The 19,454-nt window shown below is 38.0% G+C and overlaps 1 protein-coding gene and 1 pseudogene across 1 annotated transcript; both read left to right on the top strand.

Moving 5' to 3' along the window:
- The first annotated feature begins 1,015 nt into the window (after nucleotides 1-1,015).
- On the top strand, nucleotides 1,016-1,963 carry LOC127215642 (olfactory receptor 4F3/4F16/4F29-like). The gene has a single exon (XM_051176121.1). It carries the CDS (start codon nucleotides 1,025-1,027, stop codon nucleotides 1,961-1,963), a length of 939 nt encoding a protein of 312 aa, XP_051032078.1. The 5' UTR covers nucleotides 1,016-1,024.
- Nucleotides 1,964-5,660: 3,697 nt separating this feature from the next.
- Nucleotides 5,661-6,300, top strand: LOC127215039 (olfactory receptor 4F15-like; annotated as a pseudogene).
- The last annotated feature ends 13,154 nt before the right edge of the window (nucleotides 6,301-19,454 follow it).

Raw genomic sequence — 19,454 nt, 5'->3', positions numbered from 1 at the left:
CACTGCTTGATCAGACACAATTAGATCTGCAAAATAGTGTGATAAACTCTTGTATTAAGGGTTGAACAAAATACTTGGTATGACATCATGGTTCTTATCAGACTTTTGAACTTGCAGACTATAGACTGAATAATCCAGGGCAGTGATGATCATCCTCTAGTTTTGTTTATTATTTTCTATCAATTGCCAATAGCTCCTCATCTAGGCATGGAACTTCATGACCACTTCTTTGTTCTATGTTGAAGTTTTGTATGGCTTAAGCCTTTGCAGGTCTTGTGGATGCTGTCACAACCCTTGTGAATTGCATATGTGGAAATGCCCTTCTATCAGGAAATCACAGTTTTCTTGCTCTTTCTAGATTTTAAAACTGTTCTGCCTCCTTCTTCTGCAGTAATTCATGAGCCTTAGGAGGAAAGGTATGCTACAGACATCTTTCTTAAGGCTAAGCATTCTCAAATCTCTCCTCGTTATCTTGGTCAGTTGTCAATCTCTTTGTTAATTGTCATTTACTATAAAACTCAATTTCTCTGATGAGGGTTGAGAGATGCATTAATCTATGAGTACTACAATAGGTCTTTAGGAGTCTGTATAATGCTATGTTAGTTTAACAGAGTAATTGTAGTAAGTTATCCTCTCAAACTTGTGACTTTTTTAGTCACTAGTTCTCATCCCTGTTTCAACTTGGAAAAGTCAGCATAATATTCACATGGAAACTTCACCCTTGTAAGTAAGCTTTTATAGTGCTAGCAGGTGATATGCATAACACTAGAGGAGAAAAGTAGTCATCAAACTTGTTATATTTAGACTCTTTGTTAATACGACGTTCAAGAAGTATGAAGTGATGTTTCAGTGCGATTGAAATGTGCACTTCTCTATTAAATAGTCATGTTCAGATATCTGTTGTTCTTTAGGTTGATCATGACCTTAAAGTACAAATAAAGTTTCACACGTTTCAGATTTGTCATTTTAGTCTATTAATATAATTATCCTAATTCCCCTTTAGGTAGCACTGACAACAAAGTCAATGGAAAGAGTGAATCATTCTGTGTCATCAGAGTTTGTGTTCCTTGGACTCACCAACTCCTGGGATATCCAACTGCTGCTTCTTGTGTTCTCCTCAGTGTTGTATATGGCAAGCATGATGGGAAACTGTCTCATAATTTTCACAGTGGCTTCTGACCATCACTTACATTCCCCTATGTACTTTCTTCTGTCCATCCTCTCCTTCACTGATGTGGTTATTTCTTCTGTCACTGCACCAAAGATGATGTATGACTTATTCAAAAAACACAAAATCATCTCCTTTAGTGGTTGTGTAATTCAAATCTTCTTCATTCATGCCATTGGTGGTGTGGAGATGGTGCTGCTCATGGCTATGGCCTTTGACAGATATGTGGCCATATGTAAGCCTCTCCATTATCTGACCATAATGAGCCTCAAGAAGTGTATCTTCTTCTTAATTACTGCCTTAGTAGTTGGCCTTATGCACTCTGTTATGCAACTGGCTTTCATAGTAAATTTACCTCTCTGTGGCCCTAACATATTGGACAACTTCTTTTGTGACCTTCCTCAATTCATCAAACTTGCTTGTATAGATACATACAGATTGGAATTACTGGTCTCAATCAATAGTGGATTTATGTCTATAGGTTCCTTCATCATACTGCTCATTTCCTATATTGTCATTATATTTAGTGTTCTGAAACACTCTTCAAGTGGTTCCTACAAGGCTCTGTCTACCCTTTTAGCTCATGTGACTGTGGTGGTATTATTCTTTGGTCCTGCCATATTTTTCTATACATGGCCTTCTTCCTCTACACATTTGGATAAGTTTTTGGCCCTATTTGATGTAGTTGTTACTCCTTTTTTGAACCCCATGATCTACACATTGAGAAATCAAGAAATGAAGATAGCAATTAGGAGAATATCCAGCCAGCTAATGGGTTATAGAAAAAGCTCCTGAATAACTACATTGTAATAGCCTTCTTTGAGCATGGAATTTCATTATTAACCAACCGCTCAGGAAAAGTTTTCATTGCATATTTTGATGTGTTTATTTATACATATATAAATACACACACATACATACATACATGCCATTTTATCTAATGTTTAGAAGGAAAGGGCAAATTTTTACAAATGTCACCACAAAATTACATATATTGATAGTGCAATGATTTTATTAATTCGGATGCTTAAATCTTTATTTTTTCTCTCCATTGAAACTTTTCTTTTAATTTATTTTATTTTATATGACCAAATTCATTTAAATGAAAACAAACATTGATAGACAATATTTGGGAATTTGGGCGTCGTTCTTTCCAAACTACTTCCTGCTGGTAAGGGGTGCTTTCATGGCGGAATTCTAAGAAGATGCAGAAACCCTGGCTGTAGTCTGCAAGATTGCTTTGTCCAGCTGTTTTGAATGTAGGATCACCTGGTACTCTGTCTCAGGTGGTCTGGCTTGCTCAAACCACATTAGTCTGGAAGGAATCCACACTTTTCATTATCTGTGGAAACAAAAATAGAAATCCTTTTCCCCAGTAACTTGTCCTTGAACTTAAATTTTGGAGTCAAAGCACTTTTTAAATTTAATTTATTGTTTTACATGTTGATCCCATTTTCATCTCCCTTCCTCCCTCCCACCGTCTTTCCCTCCTTCCCACCCTCCCTCTCTCCCTTCATCCCTCCCTCACTTCCTCCTTACCTCCCTCTTTCCATCCTTCCCTCCCTTTTACCCTCTCTGCCCTCTTACATGCACTCTAACCACCCTCCCCTCCCATCCTGCCACCCCAATTCCATATATAGCGGAATGCCATCCAGTTGGGGTCATGTAGATCTGACAGGTCATGTGAAGTAGGGACTAGGGCTTCTCTCCTGTCTCTAGATTAAGGCAGTTATCCCTCCATGGGGGATGTGTTCACATGGTCTTTTTGTGCACGAGGGATACATCCTGGCTCTTATGTCTGAGGTCCCTTAGACTGCCCAGTCCTTCTGGATGAGACCCATATTCAGGGGGGCCTGAGTCAGTCCCATGCTGGCTTCCCAGCTATCAGTTTGGTGGCCTGTTAGCTCCTCCTTGTTCAGGTAAGCTGTCTCTATGTGTTATTGCTGCCTGTTCTTGTCCTCTCCATCTGCATCTGGGTTCTACTTCGACTCAAGTATACCTCCTACTTTCTCTTCTAAGAGGTTCAATGTGGCTGGATTGATGTTGAGGTCTTTGATCCATTTGGACTTGAGTTTTGTGCATGGTGACAGTCATGGGTCTATCTGCAGTCTTCTACACACCCTCATCCAATTGTGCCAGCACCATTTGTTGAAGATGCTGTCCTTGCCCCATTGTATAATATTAGCTGTTTTGTCGAAAATCAGGTGTTCATAGGTGTGTGGGTTAATATCAGGATTTTTCAATTCGATTCCATAGGTCTACCTGTCTATTTTTATGCCAATACCAGGCTGTTTTCAGAACTATAGCTCTGTAGCAGAGCTTAACGTCAGGAATGGTGATGCCTCTGAAGTTCTTTTATTGTATAGTGTTGTTTTGGCTATCCTGGGTCTTTTTTTTTTCCATATAAAGTTGGTTATTATCCTTTCAAGGTCAGTGAAGAATTGTGGTGGGATTTTAATGGGGATTGCATTGAATCTGTAGATTGCTTTTGGCAAGATTGCGATGTTTACTATGTTTATCCTACCTATCCAAGAGCATGAGAGATCTTTCCTTTTTCTTTCTTTAGAGCCACAAAGTACTTATTATATAGGTCTTTTACTTCTTTGGTAAGCATTACACCAAGATACTTTATGACAGAAAAGACGATTTCTTTTTCTGTCTCTTTGTCGTCTGAAAAAAGTAGGGCTACTGATTTTTTTGAGTTTATCTTGTATCCTGCTAGTTTGCTGAAGGTGTTTATCAGCTGTAGGAGTTCCCTGGTAGAGTGTATTGGGTCGCTTATGTAAACTATCATATCATCTGCAAATAGAGACAGTTTTACTTCTTCCTTTCCAATTTGGATCCCCTTGATCTCCTTTTGTTGTCTCATAGCATTAGCTACAACTTCTAGTACGGGGTGAGTTCACTTCTCTCCGTTCTATGCCCACAATATGTAGGATTCTTAATTCTTAAGGGTTGGCATTTGTTTGAAACAAACTGTTAGACATATAGAAGGGGAAATGTTTCTTTAAGAGTTTTAGAACAGAGAAAACTTTCATTTTGAGTAGAAAATACTCTTGTGAACTGTAATTTTTGGCTATATTCCATAGAACATAGCCAAATTCAGTAGACATTGAATTAGGTTATTTTCCATGTCTGTAGCTTGCACACACTGTTTTACAATTTTGTGGACTTTTCAGGTTTTGGACAGAGTTTAGGAATTTCAGAGCACCCATAGAAGTCTAAAATGTGCAGCCATTTTAGCTGTGTGGAAAGCAGGAAGAAGCCAAGGAAACATGTTGAGTTTTTCTGCCTGAGGGAGAGTTAGTTACTCAAAGCCATTCAATTTCTATTCATCTTTCTTCTGTATGTTTGCACCCTTTTCATCCATAAATCATAATTTTGTTTTAGAGGTTTGCATGCATGAGCATAGCATTTATATAATTTTCACATTTCCTTCTTGTCCTTGTAACTCTTCTCATGTCATTCTCCAATTTGTCATAAATTCATGAATGCTTCTTTAATTATTGCTGTGCATATATTCATATTGACAATTTTTCTAAGTCCACTTAGTATTACAAATATGCTTTGGTGAATAACATATGAATGGATACCCTATTAGGGATGTCACCGCTGCTGAATACTGATTCAAACTCTCTCAGAATCCATTAATTGCCCACAGCAGAATGGAAATATTAGGTTATCTTCTAGAGTCTATTATGCCTAGTGCCATGGGTAACTGTCTAAGTTTACAGTACCAACCATGGTTTCCCTTGCACTGGGTCCAGTTAGAAAACCACTGGTTATTTTCCAGGTGGAAGTGCACTATTGGGGTTTTCTTGCCAGGCTGTTCATTCTTATGGTTCATAATCTTTATAGTTGTGCAGCAGTATTGATTGTTTTTCTCTTTTGCAGCTTGAATGGGACCTTCAGATATTATGAAAGAACTGAATCAAGATAGAGAAATGGGCACATTGGTTAAGGCAATAGGTATGGAGGAGTATAGTTACCTGTGCTCCTTGCCATACTGATGATGTCATTATGAGCAACACATGCCAGACATGTAGCTACAAAAGTTGCATTTTAACCTTGGAATATTCCTACATTGGCATCACTAAAATTCAAATTATATTCTTTACATAAACAAAAGGTGATCAATATTAAAATTCTTATGGAAATACGAAAGGATAGAAGATGGTTTAGTGCACAATGTGCTCGACACATAAACTTGAGGACTTGAGATATGATCCCCAGAAGCTGGGCAGGCATAGTAGACATATGTAATCCTCAGGGTATGTGGGCTATTTAGCTACACTAGCTGATTGTTGAGCTCTGGATTCAAGAGACCTTGTTACATTAAGCAAAACGTAACCCCCCTCCACAAACCCACCACTACTTTCTTGACTTCTATGGGTATCACAAAGGAAATGGATACATTTCTGATGATTCAAAGCTAACATTTACAAATGAGATCATACCTTTTTTTGGCTGGGTCTGCCTTCCTTTGCTCAGAATGGTTTTACTCATAGCCATGGCCTTTGATAGATATGTGGCCATATGTAAGCCTCTCCATTATTTGACCATTATGAGCCGAAAGATGTGCATCTTGTTTTCAGTAGCTTCTTGGGTTGTTGGCCTTATTCATTCTCTGGTTCAGCTGGCTTTTGTTGTAAACTTACCTTTCTGTGGACCACATGTATTGGATAGCTTCTACTGTGGCTTTCCCCAGTTCATTAAACTTGCCTGCATAGATACATACAGACTGGAATTACTGGTCTCAATCAATAGTGGATTCATGTCTGTGGGCTCCTTCTTCGTACTGATCATTTCTTATATTGTCATCATATTTACTGTTCAGAAACACTCTGCAAGTGGTTCCTCCAAGGCTCTGTCTACACTTTCAGCTCATGTGACTGTGGTGGTCTTATTCTTTGGTCCTATGATGTTCATCTATACATGGCCTTCTTCATTCATACACTTGGATAAGTTTCTGTCTACATTTGATGCAATTGTTACTCCTTTTTTTGAATCCAGTGATCTATACATTCAAAAATCAAGAAATGAAAATGGCAATGATGAGAGTATTTAACCAGATAATGGGTATAGACAATTTATTAAACATTTGCATTCTGGCCACTTTTAATTTTGTATAGACATTCATTGTTAACCAATTTTTGAAAAAAATATTTCCTTGCTTATGTTGATATGTTTACTTACATTCATATATGGGCTGAGCACAGAAGTTCATTGTTAATCAATTTCTAAGGATAATATTTCTTTCCTATTTTGATATGCTGATTTAAAAACATATATGCTATTTTGGTTTATACTTAGAATAAGGGGCAATAGTCAGGGAAGCACAAATTAAATATATTTATATCTCAAAATATAATAAAGTTCAATTCCCAAGTAATAATATTTACATGATGCAAACTCAGACTGAAAGAAAACAGATGTTTATTTTAAGGTCTTCAGATCCGGAAAAACTCTCTCTCCTTTAAAAGTATTTATTTGTATTTCAAGTTTATGTTTGTATGTGTGTATCTTTACTCATGTATGTGCAGGTCCCTCTGGATTCAAGGAGAGGGCATTGATATGCTGATGGTGGAGTTATAAGTTCTTTTGAACCAACCACCTGAATTATGTGCTGGGAACCAATCTTGGGTCCTCTGAAAGAGTAGTGTATACCCTTAAAAGACGAGCCACCTCTATAGACTATGTCGGTTTTGAATGGAACTGTTTGTGATAAGCAAAGACTTCCTGTTACATTCCACAGAACATTTTATACAAGAGTTATTGAAGTGGGTAACTTTTCCATGTGTGTGTCTTATATGCTGGACTTTTACAGTTATGGAAGAAAGTTAGAATTTTTGAGTGCATATCAGAGTCTTACAAATGCATGTTCTTAAGCAGAAACTGTATGAGTTATAGTTGGAACAACAAAAGGTGCCAAGGAAATGTTGATTTTTCTTCTGATTATAGTGTACTCAAAGGCATTTAATACCATTAACTTTTCTTCCTATGTTTTTCATCTTACTTTTTAATTTTCCCTTCCAATAATACTCAAAGAGAAGTTTTGGTGACATTTGGATGGTGGAATACTGTTGTAATCAAAACATGTAATATACATTTCTAGTGGCATGCTGGTGATCTATAAATTTATGGGTTTTAGAGTTTCCTTCCTTGTTCTCAACCTCACCTTTTAGTTACTCCATGTTGCAGTGTATCTTTGTGATAAAAGCCACAAGCAATGACCATAGTGAGATAGATACAACATTCCTCTACCCTTATCAAAACTCCTTTCAGATACTCTTCTGTTGCTAAGAGTCATATGGATACTGTGGTTAATGTTCCATAGAGTCACTCCCTTCATATGCTCCAGCACATTATAGTGCAGATGTTAGAGTGGGCCAACCCAAGGACTAGAATGTGGGTCTGGGCAGTAGCTGAGCTGGTCAGTCCAGGCCACTGGGACCACCCCACTCAGGTGAGGGGCAGAGTCAGCTCTCATAGGCCCATGCCATCAGGGCCAGCACTCTCACGCTCATGGTGAGGGGTGGTGCCATCCCCCCTGAGTATGGAGGTAGGGGGGTTAGTATTCCCATGAGGGTTAGGACCAATTTTCCAGCTGCAGTGTCCAGTGAGGGCAGGGCCAGCTATTCCAGGGCCAGTGAAGAGTGGAATAGTTCCTATGGGTACATGTGGTAACCTAGGACATTAACATCAACACAGATCTCAGCTGTAGCAGGGCCATGGGAAACCAGAAGTGGTCCTGGCAACAGCTCAGACCAGATATCAGCATGGCCCCAGTGGCAGCACAGGTCACCCAGATCACTATGGCCCTAACAGAAGCATAGCTATCAGACATCAACATGGTATCTGGTGCCTGACCACACAGGCTTCCACACAGTCTGGGCCTGAAATACTGCCTAATATCATGTCTGGGTCCATGGCCTTGATGCAGCCGGGGTCTGGTTTGATGTCAGTGGCTCCCGTTAGCACAAACATCACTTCTTATACTTCATTTACACATCTATACTGAATTGCTCCAAGATTGAATGCTAATCATTAGTTACCTGGTGATTGATCTTTTAAGTTTGGGTAACAACAGAGCTTCAAATACCTATTCAATTAAGATGAGACCAAGCTACCCACAGCAAGGAACACTGCTAATGACCTATCTCCAGATGCTTTGGTCTCATCATAAATTCAAAACATGGATAACTAATACAGTATATCACCTATAGAAATTATTACTCTCATAATGATCCATGTTCCCTCAATAAAGCAATTTAGATGGTGCACAAGTGGATGACTTCAAAATAGCAATAATGAAAATGTCTGAGAACTCAGAGTATGAATAAATGATGAAATGAAGACAGTGATAATGCAAACAAAAACAAAATGACAATAATTCATGATATGGAAATATAAACTACTAAAGAAAGTTCTTGAAGAAATGCCAAACTGAAACAAAACTTGAAATAAAACAATTCATAAGTCAAATAAAAAGCTAAATGGAAACCCTCATCAATTGATTGGATGAGGTGAAAAAGAGAATATTAGGTCTCAAAGATGAGACTCAGGAACTGATTACCTGGTCAAAGAAAATATTAAAACTGGAAATGCCATCATGATAGTGAAAGCAAAACTTTCCATGATGAGCAGATTTAAGGGATTTATGTACACTAGTGCAGGTCTTCACAGGACACTGTGAATGGGGCTCTTATATTTGAAGACAATGTTAAACAAACACAACAGGCACATGGAATGTATATATAATTTCATAGCAGTTAATCAAAAGATGCCTATGAACATACCACAAAACAACAAAATTACAGGAATTAAAAAATACTTTTGTATGTTCTACAGAACATTCTACTCCAATACTAAACAAAATATATACTTCTCAGCAGTCCATGGAACTTTCTAAAAGCCTGACCATATATTAGGATGCAAGCCATATTTCAACCAATGTAGAATACCTGAAATAACATTCTGTATTTTATCTTACTACAAGGGGATAAGGCTAAATAGCAACATTGGTAGGTTCTACAGAAAGCACACAATCTTATAGAGCCCAAACAACCCACTACTGAGTGATAATTGATTCAAGGAAGAAACTGAGAAGGAGATTTAAATAATTCTGTAATTGAATGTAAACAAAAGTTGAAAGTAGTCAAATAGGCATTTAGAGCACTGAGTGCCTATTGAAAAATTGTAGAGATATCAAATGAATAACTTGGTGATGTTGAAGGCCTTTGAAAATGAAGAACAAGTAACTTACCCAAACAGTAGATGGAAAGAGATAATCAAGCACTGGCTGAAATGAACAAGATAGAAAGCAAAATAAATAAATAAATAAATAAATAAATAATAAAAATTAAAAAAATTGTACAAAGAATTTTAAAACGAAGGGTAATTTCTCTGAAGAAATTAGTAAGATTGATAAATTTTACCAACTTAAATAAAATAAAGAGAAAGAGGATCCCCATTAATAAAATTAGAGATTACATGTGATATGTTAGAAGAAACCCTGAGGAATTTCATCATATCATGAAGAAATACTTTGAGGATCTATATTCTACCAAAAAGGAAAATCTAAAGAAATATGTGGATTTCTACATATGTATTATCCAGCTCAGGATGAAATATTTTATACAACCATAACATCTATTTGAAGTAGAAACAGTACTTAAATATTTACAAACTAAAAAGAATATCAGGGAAAACTGTCTCAGCATAGAATTCTACAGACCTTCTAAGAGGATCAAACACCAATACTCCTCAAATATTATATAGCATAGAAAAATGAAGGAACTCCAAGTTCTATTTCTTACTGCAGTATTACCTGATTCAAAACCAAAAACCCAATACAAAAGGAAAAATGATAATTATAGCTCAATCTGTCTGATGAATATTTAGATTCAGAATGGGCTTCAGAATTACTAGCATATTTTCTAAACAGCAAAGCTACTGTAAACCAAATGCTACAGTCTTAGAACTGCATTGTATTTAATCTCTCAGTATAGATGTTTGCCTGTTTCTAAATTAATACCTTGCCTTTTCCATTTAACTATATATGCCACAATATTAGAGACCCAGTGGGGAAAAATGTGTCAGGTACTTGAAAATGTAATGTGCTGTGACATTTTCTTCTGTTTGCTGGCCTTAAAGCTGGGCGGTGGTGGAGCACACCTTTAATCCTAGTACTCTGGAGGCAGAGGCACGTGGATCTCTGTGAGTTTGAGGTCAGCAGTCTGGCCTGCAAAGCAGGTTCTAGGACAGCTAGGACTGGATCAGGGCAGGTAGAGGTGAGGCAATAGGGGGATGGGAACATGAGGGATTGGGATGGTCAAGTTGGGGAAAAGGATGGAGGGGAAGAGCAATGAAAGAGATATCTTGATAGAGGGGCTATTATGGGGTCAGGGAGAAACTTGGCACCAGAGAATCTCCCAGGAACCCACATGGATCACCCCAGTTGAGACTGCTAGCAATAGTGGAGAGGGTGCCTGAACTGGCCTTTTCCTGTAATCAGATCGATGACTATCCTAGTTGTCATCATAGAGCCTTCATCCAGTAGCTTATGGAAATAGATGCAGATCCACAATGGAAGGCCAATTAAAGAGAAGGAGGAGGGATTATATGAGCAAGGGGGTTAGTCAGGATCATGTTGTGGGAACCTACAGAGACCTCTGACCTAACCTTGTGAGAATTCGTTGACTCTGGACCAAAAGTAATGGAGTTGGCATGGGACTGACTTAGGCCCTCTGAACCTGGGTGACAGTTGTGTAGCTTGGTCAGTCTGGGGGACCTCTAGCAGTAGGACCAGGACCCGTTCCTGATGCTTGAGATGGATCTTTGGGACAAAATTGCTATGGTGGAATGCCTTGCCCAGCCTTGATGCAAGGTGGAGGAGCTTAGTCCTAACTCAACTTGATATGCCATGCTTTGGTGACTACCATAGGAGGCCTTACTTACCCATTATGAATAGAGATGAAAGAGGAGTGGATGGGGGAGGGGTAGAAGGCAGATTAAGGGAGGGAGCAGGAGGAGAGGAGGAGGAGACTGTGGTTGGTATAAAAAACAAATAAATAAGCAAAGAAAGGTTTGAAACAACTTAATACTCCAGTTAGAATGTGTCAAAAAGTACCATGAGAGAAAGAAAGGAAACATTTTGAAGTTATACAGTAGAACCAGTACATTTTCTAATGGCCATTGGTGAGTAATAGAGAATTACTCACAAAATAGTTACCAACAAAACATCTATAAACTTAATTTAAGAGCTAATCCAAAAGATTATATTTGAATTAACCATTGGTACTTCACGGATACTGGGGGAGACGGATAGTCAGTTTTTTTTTTTTATATATGCAGTCATGGACACATTATTCATGTTCAAGTGGATCCCTATGCTCATGCAAATAGCTGTAACACCAATTGGACTCAGTTGTTAAGAACAAAGAATACAATAGTTGAGAGAGCTACATGGTAGTGGGGATCCTGGAAGAGTTGGAAGGCAAGGAATTAAGGGTATATTTGATAAAAACTCATTGTAAATGTATATGAAATTCTCAAAGAATAAATAAAAATAATAAAACAAGCTACATTGATATTCTACTTCATTCAGTCAGAATTATACCATTAAAAAAGGGAGAAGGGTCTGTTCATGGTCGTTTGGCTGGCACAATAGTGGCACAAAGCTTGTAGAACCATTAAATATCTGATTTGACTTAAGGCCCACTTCACACTTCCAGTATTGCTTGGGTGACTAAGAACCAAACTAGATAGCCCAGAGCCCTAGGGTAAAACCAAATAGTACTTATTTAAACAACAACAACAAAAACAGTGATAAAAATGACTCTTAATGGCATTGTGCTTTACTAATAGATCAGTGCCTTACTCGGCTATCATCAGAGAAGTTTTCTCTGGAGCAGATGGGACTAAATACAGAGATCCATAGACATGCAGAGAGTGAGAGACCTTGGAACACTCAGCACTAAATGAGATATCTCCATTGAATTCCTCCCCTTACGACTCAGAGAATATATGGAAGAGGAGGCACAAAGAGTTTAAGAGCCAGAGAGCATGGAAGATACCAACCAAGCAAGAGTCTATAAATCAACATAATCAAAGCTCCTATGAGCTCACAGAAACTGAGGCAGCATGCATAGGGCTTGCTTGAGTCTGCACCAGATCCTCTGCATACATATTATGGATTCCAATCAAGTGTTCTTATGGGATTCCTGAGTATGTGAATAAGTGGGTCTCTGATTCTTGTGACTTCTCTTGGGTTCTTTTCCTTCTGTTAGTTTGTCTTGTCCAGCTACAATGTGATGGTTTTTGTTTTATTATTAATATATTTTATTTTTTTATGTTTTAAAAAAGAAAGAAAGAAAGAAAAAGGCAGACAAAATTCTAGCATGGATAGGGGAAAGTAAGCATTACATCCCACCCCTAGCTAAGAGCTGTTGGCAATTAATAGTTGCTGGGAGGGGGGAAGAGTTAGTTTTCTTTAAGAGTGTGATCCATAGTGGGTTGACTACATTGCAATAGAAAACCACATATGCAACAGTGTATGAGCAGCATCAACTGTACTTGATAGGTTACAAAAGGACAAGGGTACACAAAGTTGTGTAGGTAAGAATAACTGGGTGGAGTTGGGGAAAGGAGGGTATGAATATGATCAAAATACACTGAACAAAGGGTTGTGGTTTGTATTAGGATGAGATGTGATACATTGTTGAAACTTTGGTTCATTCGTGTTCCTATACAGAGATTTCTTTATCTAGATGTAAGTTTGATTTTGCTAAATTGAAAGCCTGTACTCTTCTTTTTTTTAATTTTTATTTTATATAACCAAGTCCATTTAAATGAAAACAAACATTTATAGACAATATTTGGGAATTTGGGCATTGTTCTTTCCAAACTACGTCCTGCTGGTAAGGGGCGCTGCAATGGGGGATTCGAAGAAGATTCAGAAGTCCTGGCTGTAGTCTGTAAGGCTGCTTTGTCCAGCTGTTTTGAATGTAGGATCACCTGGTACTCTGTTTCAGGCGGTCTGGCTTGATCAAACCACATTAGTCTGGAAGGAATCCACATCATTTCATTTTCTGTAGAAACAAAAATAGAAATCCTTTTCCCCAGTAACTTGTCCTTGAACTTAAATTTTGGAGTCAAAGCATTTTCTTTTTAATTTATTTTATTATTTTACATGTCGATTCCAGTTCCCTCTCCCTCCCTCCCTCCCTCCCTTTCTCATTCCCTCCCTTTTACCCTCTCTGCCCTCTCACATGCACTCTAACCACCCTCCCCTCCCATCCCCCCACCCCAATTCCATATGTAGGGCAATGCCATCCAGTTGGGGTCATGTAGGTCTGACAGGTCATATGAAGTAGGGACCACTTCTCTCCTGTCTCTAGATTAAGGCAGTTATCCCTCTATGGGGGATGTGTTGTGCTCAGGGATACATCCTGGCTCCATTGCCTGAGGTCCTTAGACTGCTCAGTCCTTCTGGCTGAGACCCATATTCAGGGGGGCCTGAGTCAGTCCCATGCTGTCTTCCCAGCCATCAGTCTGGTGGCCCGTTAGCTCCTCCTTGTTCAGGTAAGCTGTCTCTATGTGTTTCTGCTGCATGGTTTTGTCTTCTCCATCTGCATCTGAGTTCTACTTCGACTCAGTGTTTATGTATGGGTGTTTGCTTCTGTTTCCAACAGGCATTAGTTGAGGGCTCCATGGATAAGTTAGTTGTTGAACTCAGTCTCCGGGAAGGGCATTTATGGTAGCCTTTCCATGGAATATCAAATTGTTAGTTGGGAGCAGTCTTGTAGTTCTCTAGTCCTTTCTTTGTGTTCAATTTTATCTTCCAACCAATATTGGCTCCTTCTTTTATGTTCTCTCTCTCTCTCTCTCTCTCTCTCTCTCTCTCTCTCTCTCTCTCTCTATCACTGTCTCTCTCTCTCTTTCCTGTCTTCTATTCCCAACCAGGCTCAATCTTCCTGGTCGCACATGATTTCCTTTCCTCCCCCTCTTTTTTCCTACTTCGCTCTCCATTCGCTGCCCCTCCACTTCCCCTGAGCTCTGGGGGACTTGTCTCTTACCAGTTCTATGAGGGACTTTATATGAATCTCTTAGAATACACCTTGTATCCTAGTTCCTCTGGTGGTGTGAATTATAGGCTGGTGATCCTTTGATCTAGGTCTAAAATCCATATATGAGTGAGTACATACTGTGTTCCTCTTTTCTGACTGGGTTACCTCATTCAGGATGGTTTCTTCAAGTGCCACCCACTTGCAGAATAGTAATCCATTGTGTAGGTGTGCCACATCTTCATTATCCATTCTTCAATTGAGGGGAATCTAGGTTGCTTCCAGGTTCTTACTATTACAAATAGTACTGCTATGAACATAGTTGAACAGATGTCTTTGTTGCATGGATGTGAATCCTTTGGGTATATGCCCCAAGAGGGAGATTGCCGGGTCCTATGGTAAACTAATTCCCATTTTCCTGAGGAACTGCCATATTGATCTCAAAAATGGCTGTATGAATTTGCACTCCCACCAAGAGTGGAGGAGTGTTGCTCTTTCTCCATATTCTCTCCAGCATGAGTCGTCACTGGTGTTTCTAATTTTAGCCATTCTTGCAGGAATAAGATGGTATCTCAAAGTTGTTTTGATTTGCATTTCACTGATAGCTAAGGATGTGGCCCACTTTCCTAAGTGTCTTTCAGTCTTTTTGATTTTCTCTATTGAGAATTTTTAATTCAGTTCTGTACCCCAATTTTAATAGGGTTATTTGGTGTTTTGTTGACTAGTTTCTTGAGTTCTTTGTATATTTTGGAGATCAGCCCTTTGTCGGATATAGGATTGGTGAAAATCTTTTCCCAGTCTGTGGGCTGCCGTTTGGTCTTGTCCACTGTGTCCTTTGCCTTACAGAAGCTTCTATGCTTGAAGAGGTCCCATTTATTAATTGTTGCTCTCAGTGTCTGTGCCCCTGGAGTTATGTTCAGGAAGTGGTCTTCTATACCTATTTGTTCAAGGGTATCTCCAACTTTCTCTTCTAAGAGATTCAATGTGGCTGGATTGATGTTGAGGTCTTTGATCCATTTGGACTTGAGTTTTGTGCATGGCGACAGACATGGGTCTATCTGCAGTCTTCTACACACCCTCATCCAATTGTGCCAGCACCATTTGTTGAAGATGCTGTCCTTGTCCCATTGTATAATTTTAGCTGTTTTGTCAAAATTCAGGTGTTCATAGATGTGTGGGTTAATATCAGGATTTTCAGATATTTCAGATTGGTCTACCTGTCTATTTTTATGCCAATACCAGGCAGTTTTCAGAACTATAGCTCTGTAGTAGAGCTTAAAGTCAGGAATGGTGATGCCTCCTGAAGTTCTTTTATTGTATAGTGTTGTTTTTGCTATCTTGGGTCTTTTGCTTTTCCATATAAAGTTGATTATTATCCTATCAAGGTCAGTGCAGAATTGTGGTGGGATTTTTAATGGGGATTGCATTGAATCTGTAGATTGCTTTTTGGCAAGATTGCGATGTTTACTATGTTTATCCTACCTATCCAAGAGCATGGGGGATCTTTCCATTTTCTGGTATCTTCTTTAATTTCTTTCTTTAGAGTCACAAAGTTCTTATTATATAGGTCTTTTACTTGTTTGGTAAGCGTTAACCAAGATACTTTATGTTGTTTGTGGCTATTGTAAAGGGTGATGTTTCTCTGATTACTTTTTCTGTCTCTTTGTCGTCTGAAAAAAGTAGGGCTAGTGATTTTCTTTGACTGCTCCCAACTAACAATTTGAGCTTCTGTGGAAAGGCTATCATAAATGCCCTTCCCGGATTGTGAAATCAACAACTAACTTCTCCATGGAGCCCTCAACTAATGCCTGTTGGAAACAGGAGCAAACACCCATACATAAACCCTGAATCGAACTAGAACCCAGATGCAGATGGAGAGTACAAAACTATGCGGCAGAAACACATACAGACAACTTACCTGAACAAGGAGGAGCTAATGGACCACCAGACTGATAGCTGGGAACCCAGCATGGGACTGACTCAGGCCCCCCTGAATATGGGTCTCAGCCAGAAGGACTGAGCAGTCTAAGGGACCTCAGACAGTGGAGCCAGGATGTATTCCTGGTGCACAATAGGACTTTGCAAACACATCCCCCATGGAGGGATAACTGTCTTAATATAGAGGCAGGAGAGAAGTCCTAGTCCCTACTTCACATGACCTGTCAGATCTACATGGGAGGGAAGGAGGGGAGGGAGGGAGGGAGAGGGAACTGGGATCGACATGTAAAATAATAAATTAAAAAAAATGCTTTGACTCCAAAATTTAAGTTCAAGTACAAGTTACTGGGGGAAAAGGATTTCTATTTTTGTTCCCACAGAAAATGAAATGATGTGGATTCCTTCCAGACTAATGTGGTTTGATCAAGCCAGACCACCTGAAACAGAGTACCAGGTGATCCTACATTCAAAAGAGCTAGACAAAGCAGCCTTACAGACTACAGCCAGGATTTCTGAATCTTCTTCGAATCCCCATGTCAGTGTCCCTTACTAGCAGGACGTAGTTTGGAAAGAACAATGCCCAAATTCCCAATATTGTGTATAAATGTTTGTATTCATTTAAGTGACTTTGTTATATAAAATAAATTTAAAGAAATTAAAAATAATAATAATAAAAATATCTAAATAAAAAAATTAGACCTTGCTGTTTCAGATTTATTTCGTCTCCAATACTCATTAGATTTTCATGTGTTACTTTCATCATAACAGTTGGATTCCAGTGGCAATTCCCTGGGTCACATGAGCAGTGTTGGCAAATCTAAGGTTTCCAGAAGCACCTGGTCATTAGTCTCCACTCTCTTAATTAATGTCCCCTTTTATTCACTCAGCTTTTTCTTGAATAGCAGGTGTGTATGCCAAAACTCAGTTATTAGGAATTTTCTGACTGGAAGATGCTGACTTGTAGAAATAGGTAGGTAAAAGTTGGAAAGGGAATGTGACATCAAAAAAATTGGACACAATCTCTCAATTCTATTTCAGAAAACAAGGTAGTGTCAGAATCTCTTCTCTCTGAACCTGTTTCTGTCTCTGTCTCTCTCTCTCTCCACACACACACACACACACACACACACACACACACACACACACAAAGTTCAATTATAATGTAGACAAGATGGAGCAGAAAACAATCAGAAGTAAATAACACACTGTAAATTGTGGAGAAATCCAAATAACAGACATTGAATTTTGCCTTGTAGTAAAAAGATGTGTCTTTGATTAATGACAATCTGAAATCTTCAGCATAGGTGAGGAATTTTGAGTCTGAAGTATGATCTAGTAAAGGATTTGGTTATTAACAACTTCAAGAATCAAAGTAGAAATATAAAGTATAGAAATGGAAAGTCAGGACTACTTGATTTGTTTCCATTCCGTTCACAGGCAAGTTACCTAGAAATAATTGATAGATTGTAGTTCTTTGTGACCTTTATTAAAACAAGCCCAAATATGACAGACACATAAATTAGATGTACCATAACTTTAGAGTTTTTAAAAGTCTCTCTTGCATGTCTAATTTTGTAGTTGCATAATTACAAACATAAAAATTCCTAAGGTATTATCAAAGGGAAAATCAAGAATTTTTTTAATGAATTATGCTTATTGAATTTTTAGTTGTTTTTCTGTTTTCATATAATTTGTGTTATTATACATAAAACACATTTAGATAAGATTCAGTGAAAAACACAAATGCAAATACAGGGGCATAGAGACATACATTATGAAAAATGTGAGGGAATGGGTAACAATTTGACTGCTTAGTTCTTGAGACAGATAACCTAAAAAGGAAGCAAAACAGGCAAAGAACCTCATATCAGAATGTTTTATATCATCTGTGCATTTTTGTTTGTGGAAGACAGACAGGTACACAAGTTAAACATTTGGCCTTATAGTTATTCTAAGGGCAGAGCAATATACACTGTCAAAATTATGTGGATCACAAATGGGCTCAAAAGATTTATATTGTAGTCATTAAATTCATTTAAAAAAATTAGATATCCCCTTGGTTTGTATGATGCCAAAAATTTGACTTTTTTTGATTTTATAACAGAGGCAACCAATTTCTTTATTTTTTTTCTTTAAGTATGAAATTTAAGTAGCCAAGAATCTATGTCCAGGCAAATCTACAATATCTGATGCTTTTTAGAAAGAAAATGTTATCATGGCCTCTAAGGAAAAAAATAAAGAAAAGAAGACAAGATTTTAATGGATGGATGTCCTGGATGATAAAATCAAAATGTTCTTTTAGAATAAGCTCAGGTAACTCAGAACAAAAGATGTTCTGAGATCCCTGAGCCCTCCAGGGGTGCAACTCTTGTTCTTGTGATTGCAACTCAGAAGACACAAGTTATATCATTTCAATATGTTCTGATATATTCAGTTGTCTGCCTTTCTTCCTTTTTAGGTTATCTGTATTGATTGTAAACACTATTTTTTGGTGTCCTTATTTAATTCTTCCTTGAATTGTTGGACAATCATAGGCTTCCTATCATGGAAAATCCAGTTCCCCAAACACTTGCTTCTTTTTCCAGAAAGTATTTAGAAAAGAGAATGTACACATATCCATGAAAAACACATCCGTTTTTACTGTCTGAAACCTTGGAGACATTGCTATATTATTTTGGATGTATAGAAAAGTTGGTCAGACTTGTTAATTTTAATGCTTAGAAAGACAACCTTATTTTCTTATTGTTTTACCATTTTGATTTTTTTAGGTGATAATTTTGCTCCTTGATACAGACAAGCCTGTGTGATTCTATTTAGATATGAGAGTTTGAAGTATTCTGATATCATGCCTTTATATGACCTATGAAGTTTTAAAAGACCTTTGTTCCCATTGCCTCTTAAACCTCATCTACACCATCCTCATTTCCCACACATTTAGCCTCTTTTACCTTTGTGTGGTTCTTTGGATATTGCAGTAAAATTCAAACCTTAGGGTTCTTGCTTTTGCTGTTGTGTCTATATGAAATATCATCTCTCCAAATAACTTAATGATTTGTTCACTGTTCATTCTTTTTCTCATGTTTCTTCTCACTTGAGTGATGAGCAAGAACTATCTCATAAGTCCTATTTTAGAATCACATTTTTAATACTGCCCTCGTGCTCCTTGCTTATGTGTCCTACAAAGTGAAACCATCATTTGAGATTTGGTCTCTTAATTTAAATGTCTATTTTTAATTGTATATTTATATGTGTAAAAATATAAATCTTGGAAATTAAATATT

This window comes from Phodopus roborovskii, unplaced genomic scaffold (genome assembly GCF_943737965.1).
Source record: "Phodopus roborovskii unplaced genomic scaffold, PHOROB, whole genome shotgun sequence".
NCBI classification, from domain to species: domain Eukaryota; kingdom Metazoa; phylum Chordata; class Mammalia; order Rodentia; family Cricetidae; genus Phodopus; species Phodopus roborovskii.
Note: the sequence above shows the minus strand (reverse complement) of the source record. Positions and strands in the feature narration are given on the sequence as shown.

Excerpts from the sequence above, each read along its gene's own strand:
- LOC127215642 (XM_051176121.1), top strand. The coding sequence starts at position 1,025 with ATGGAAAGAGTGAATCATTCTGTGTCATCAGAGTTTGTGTTCCTTGGA.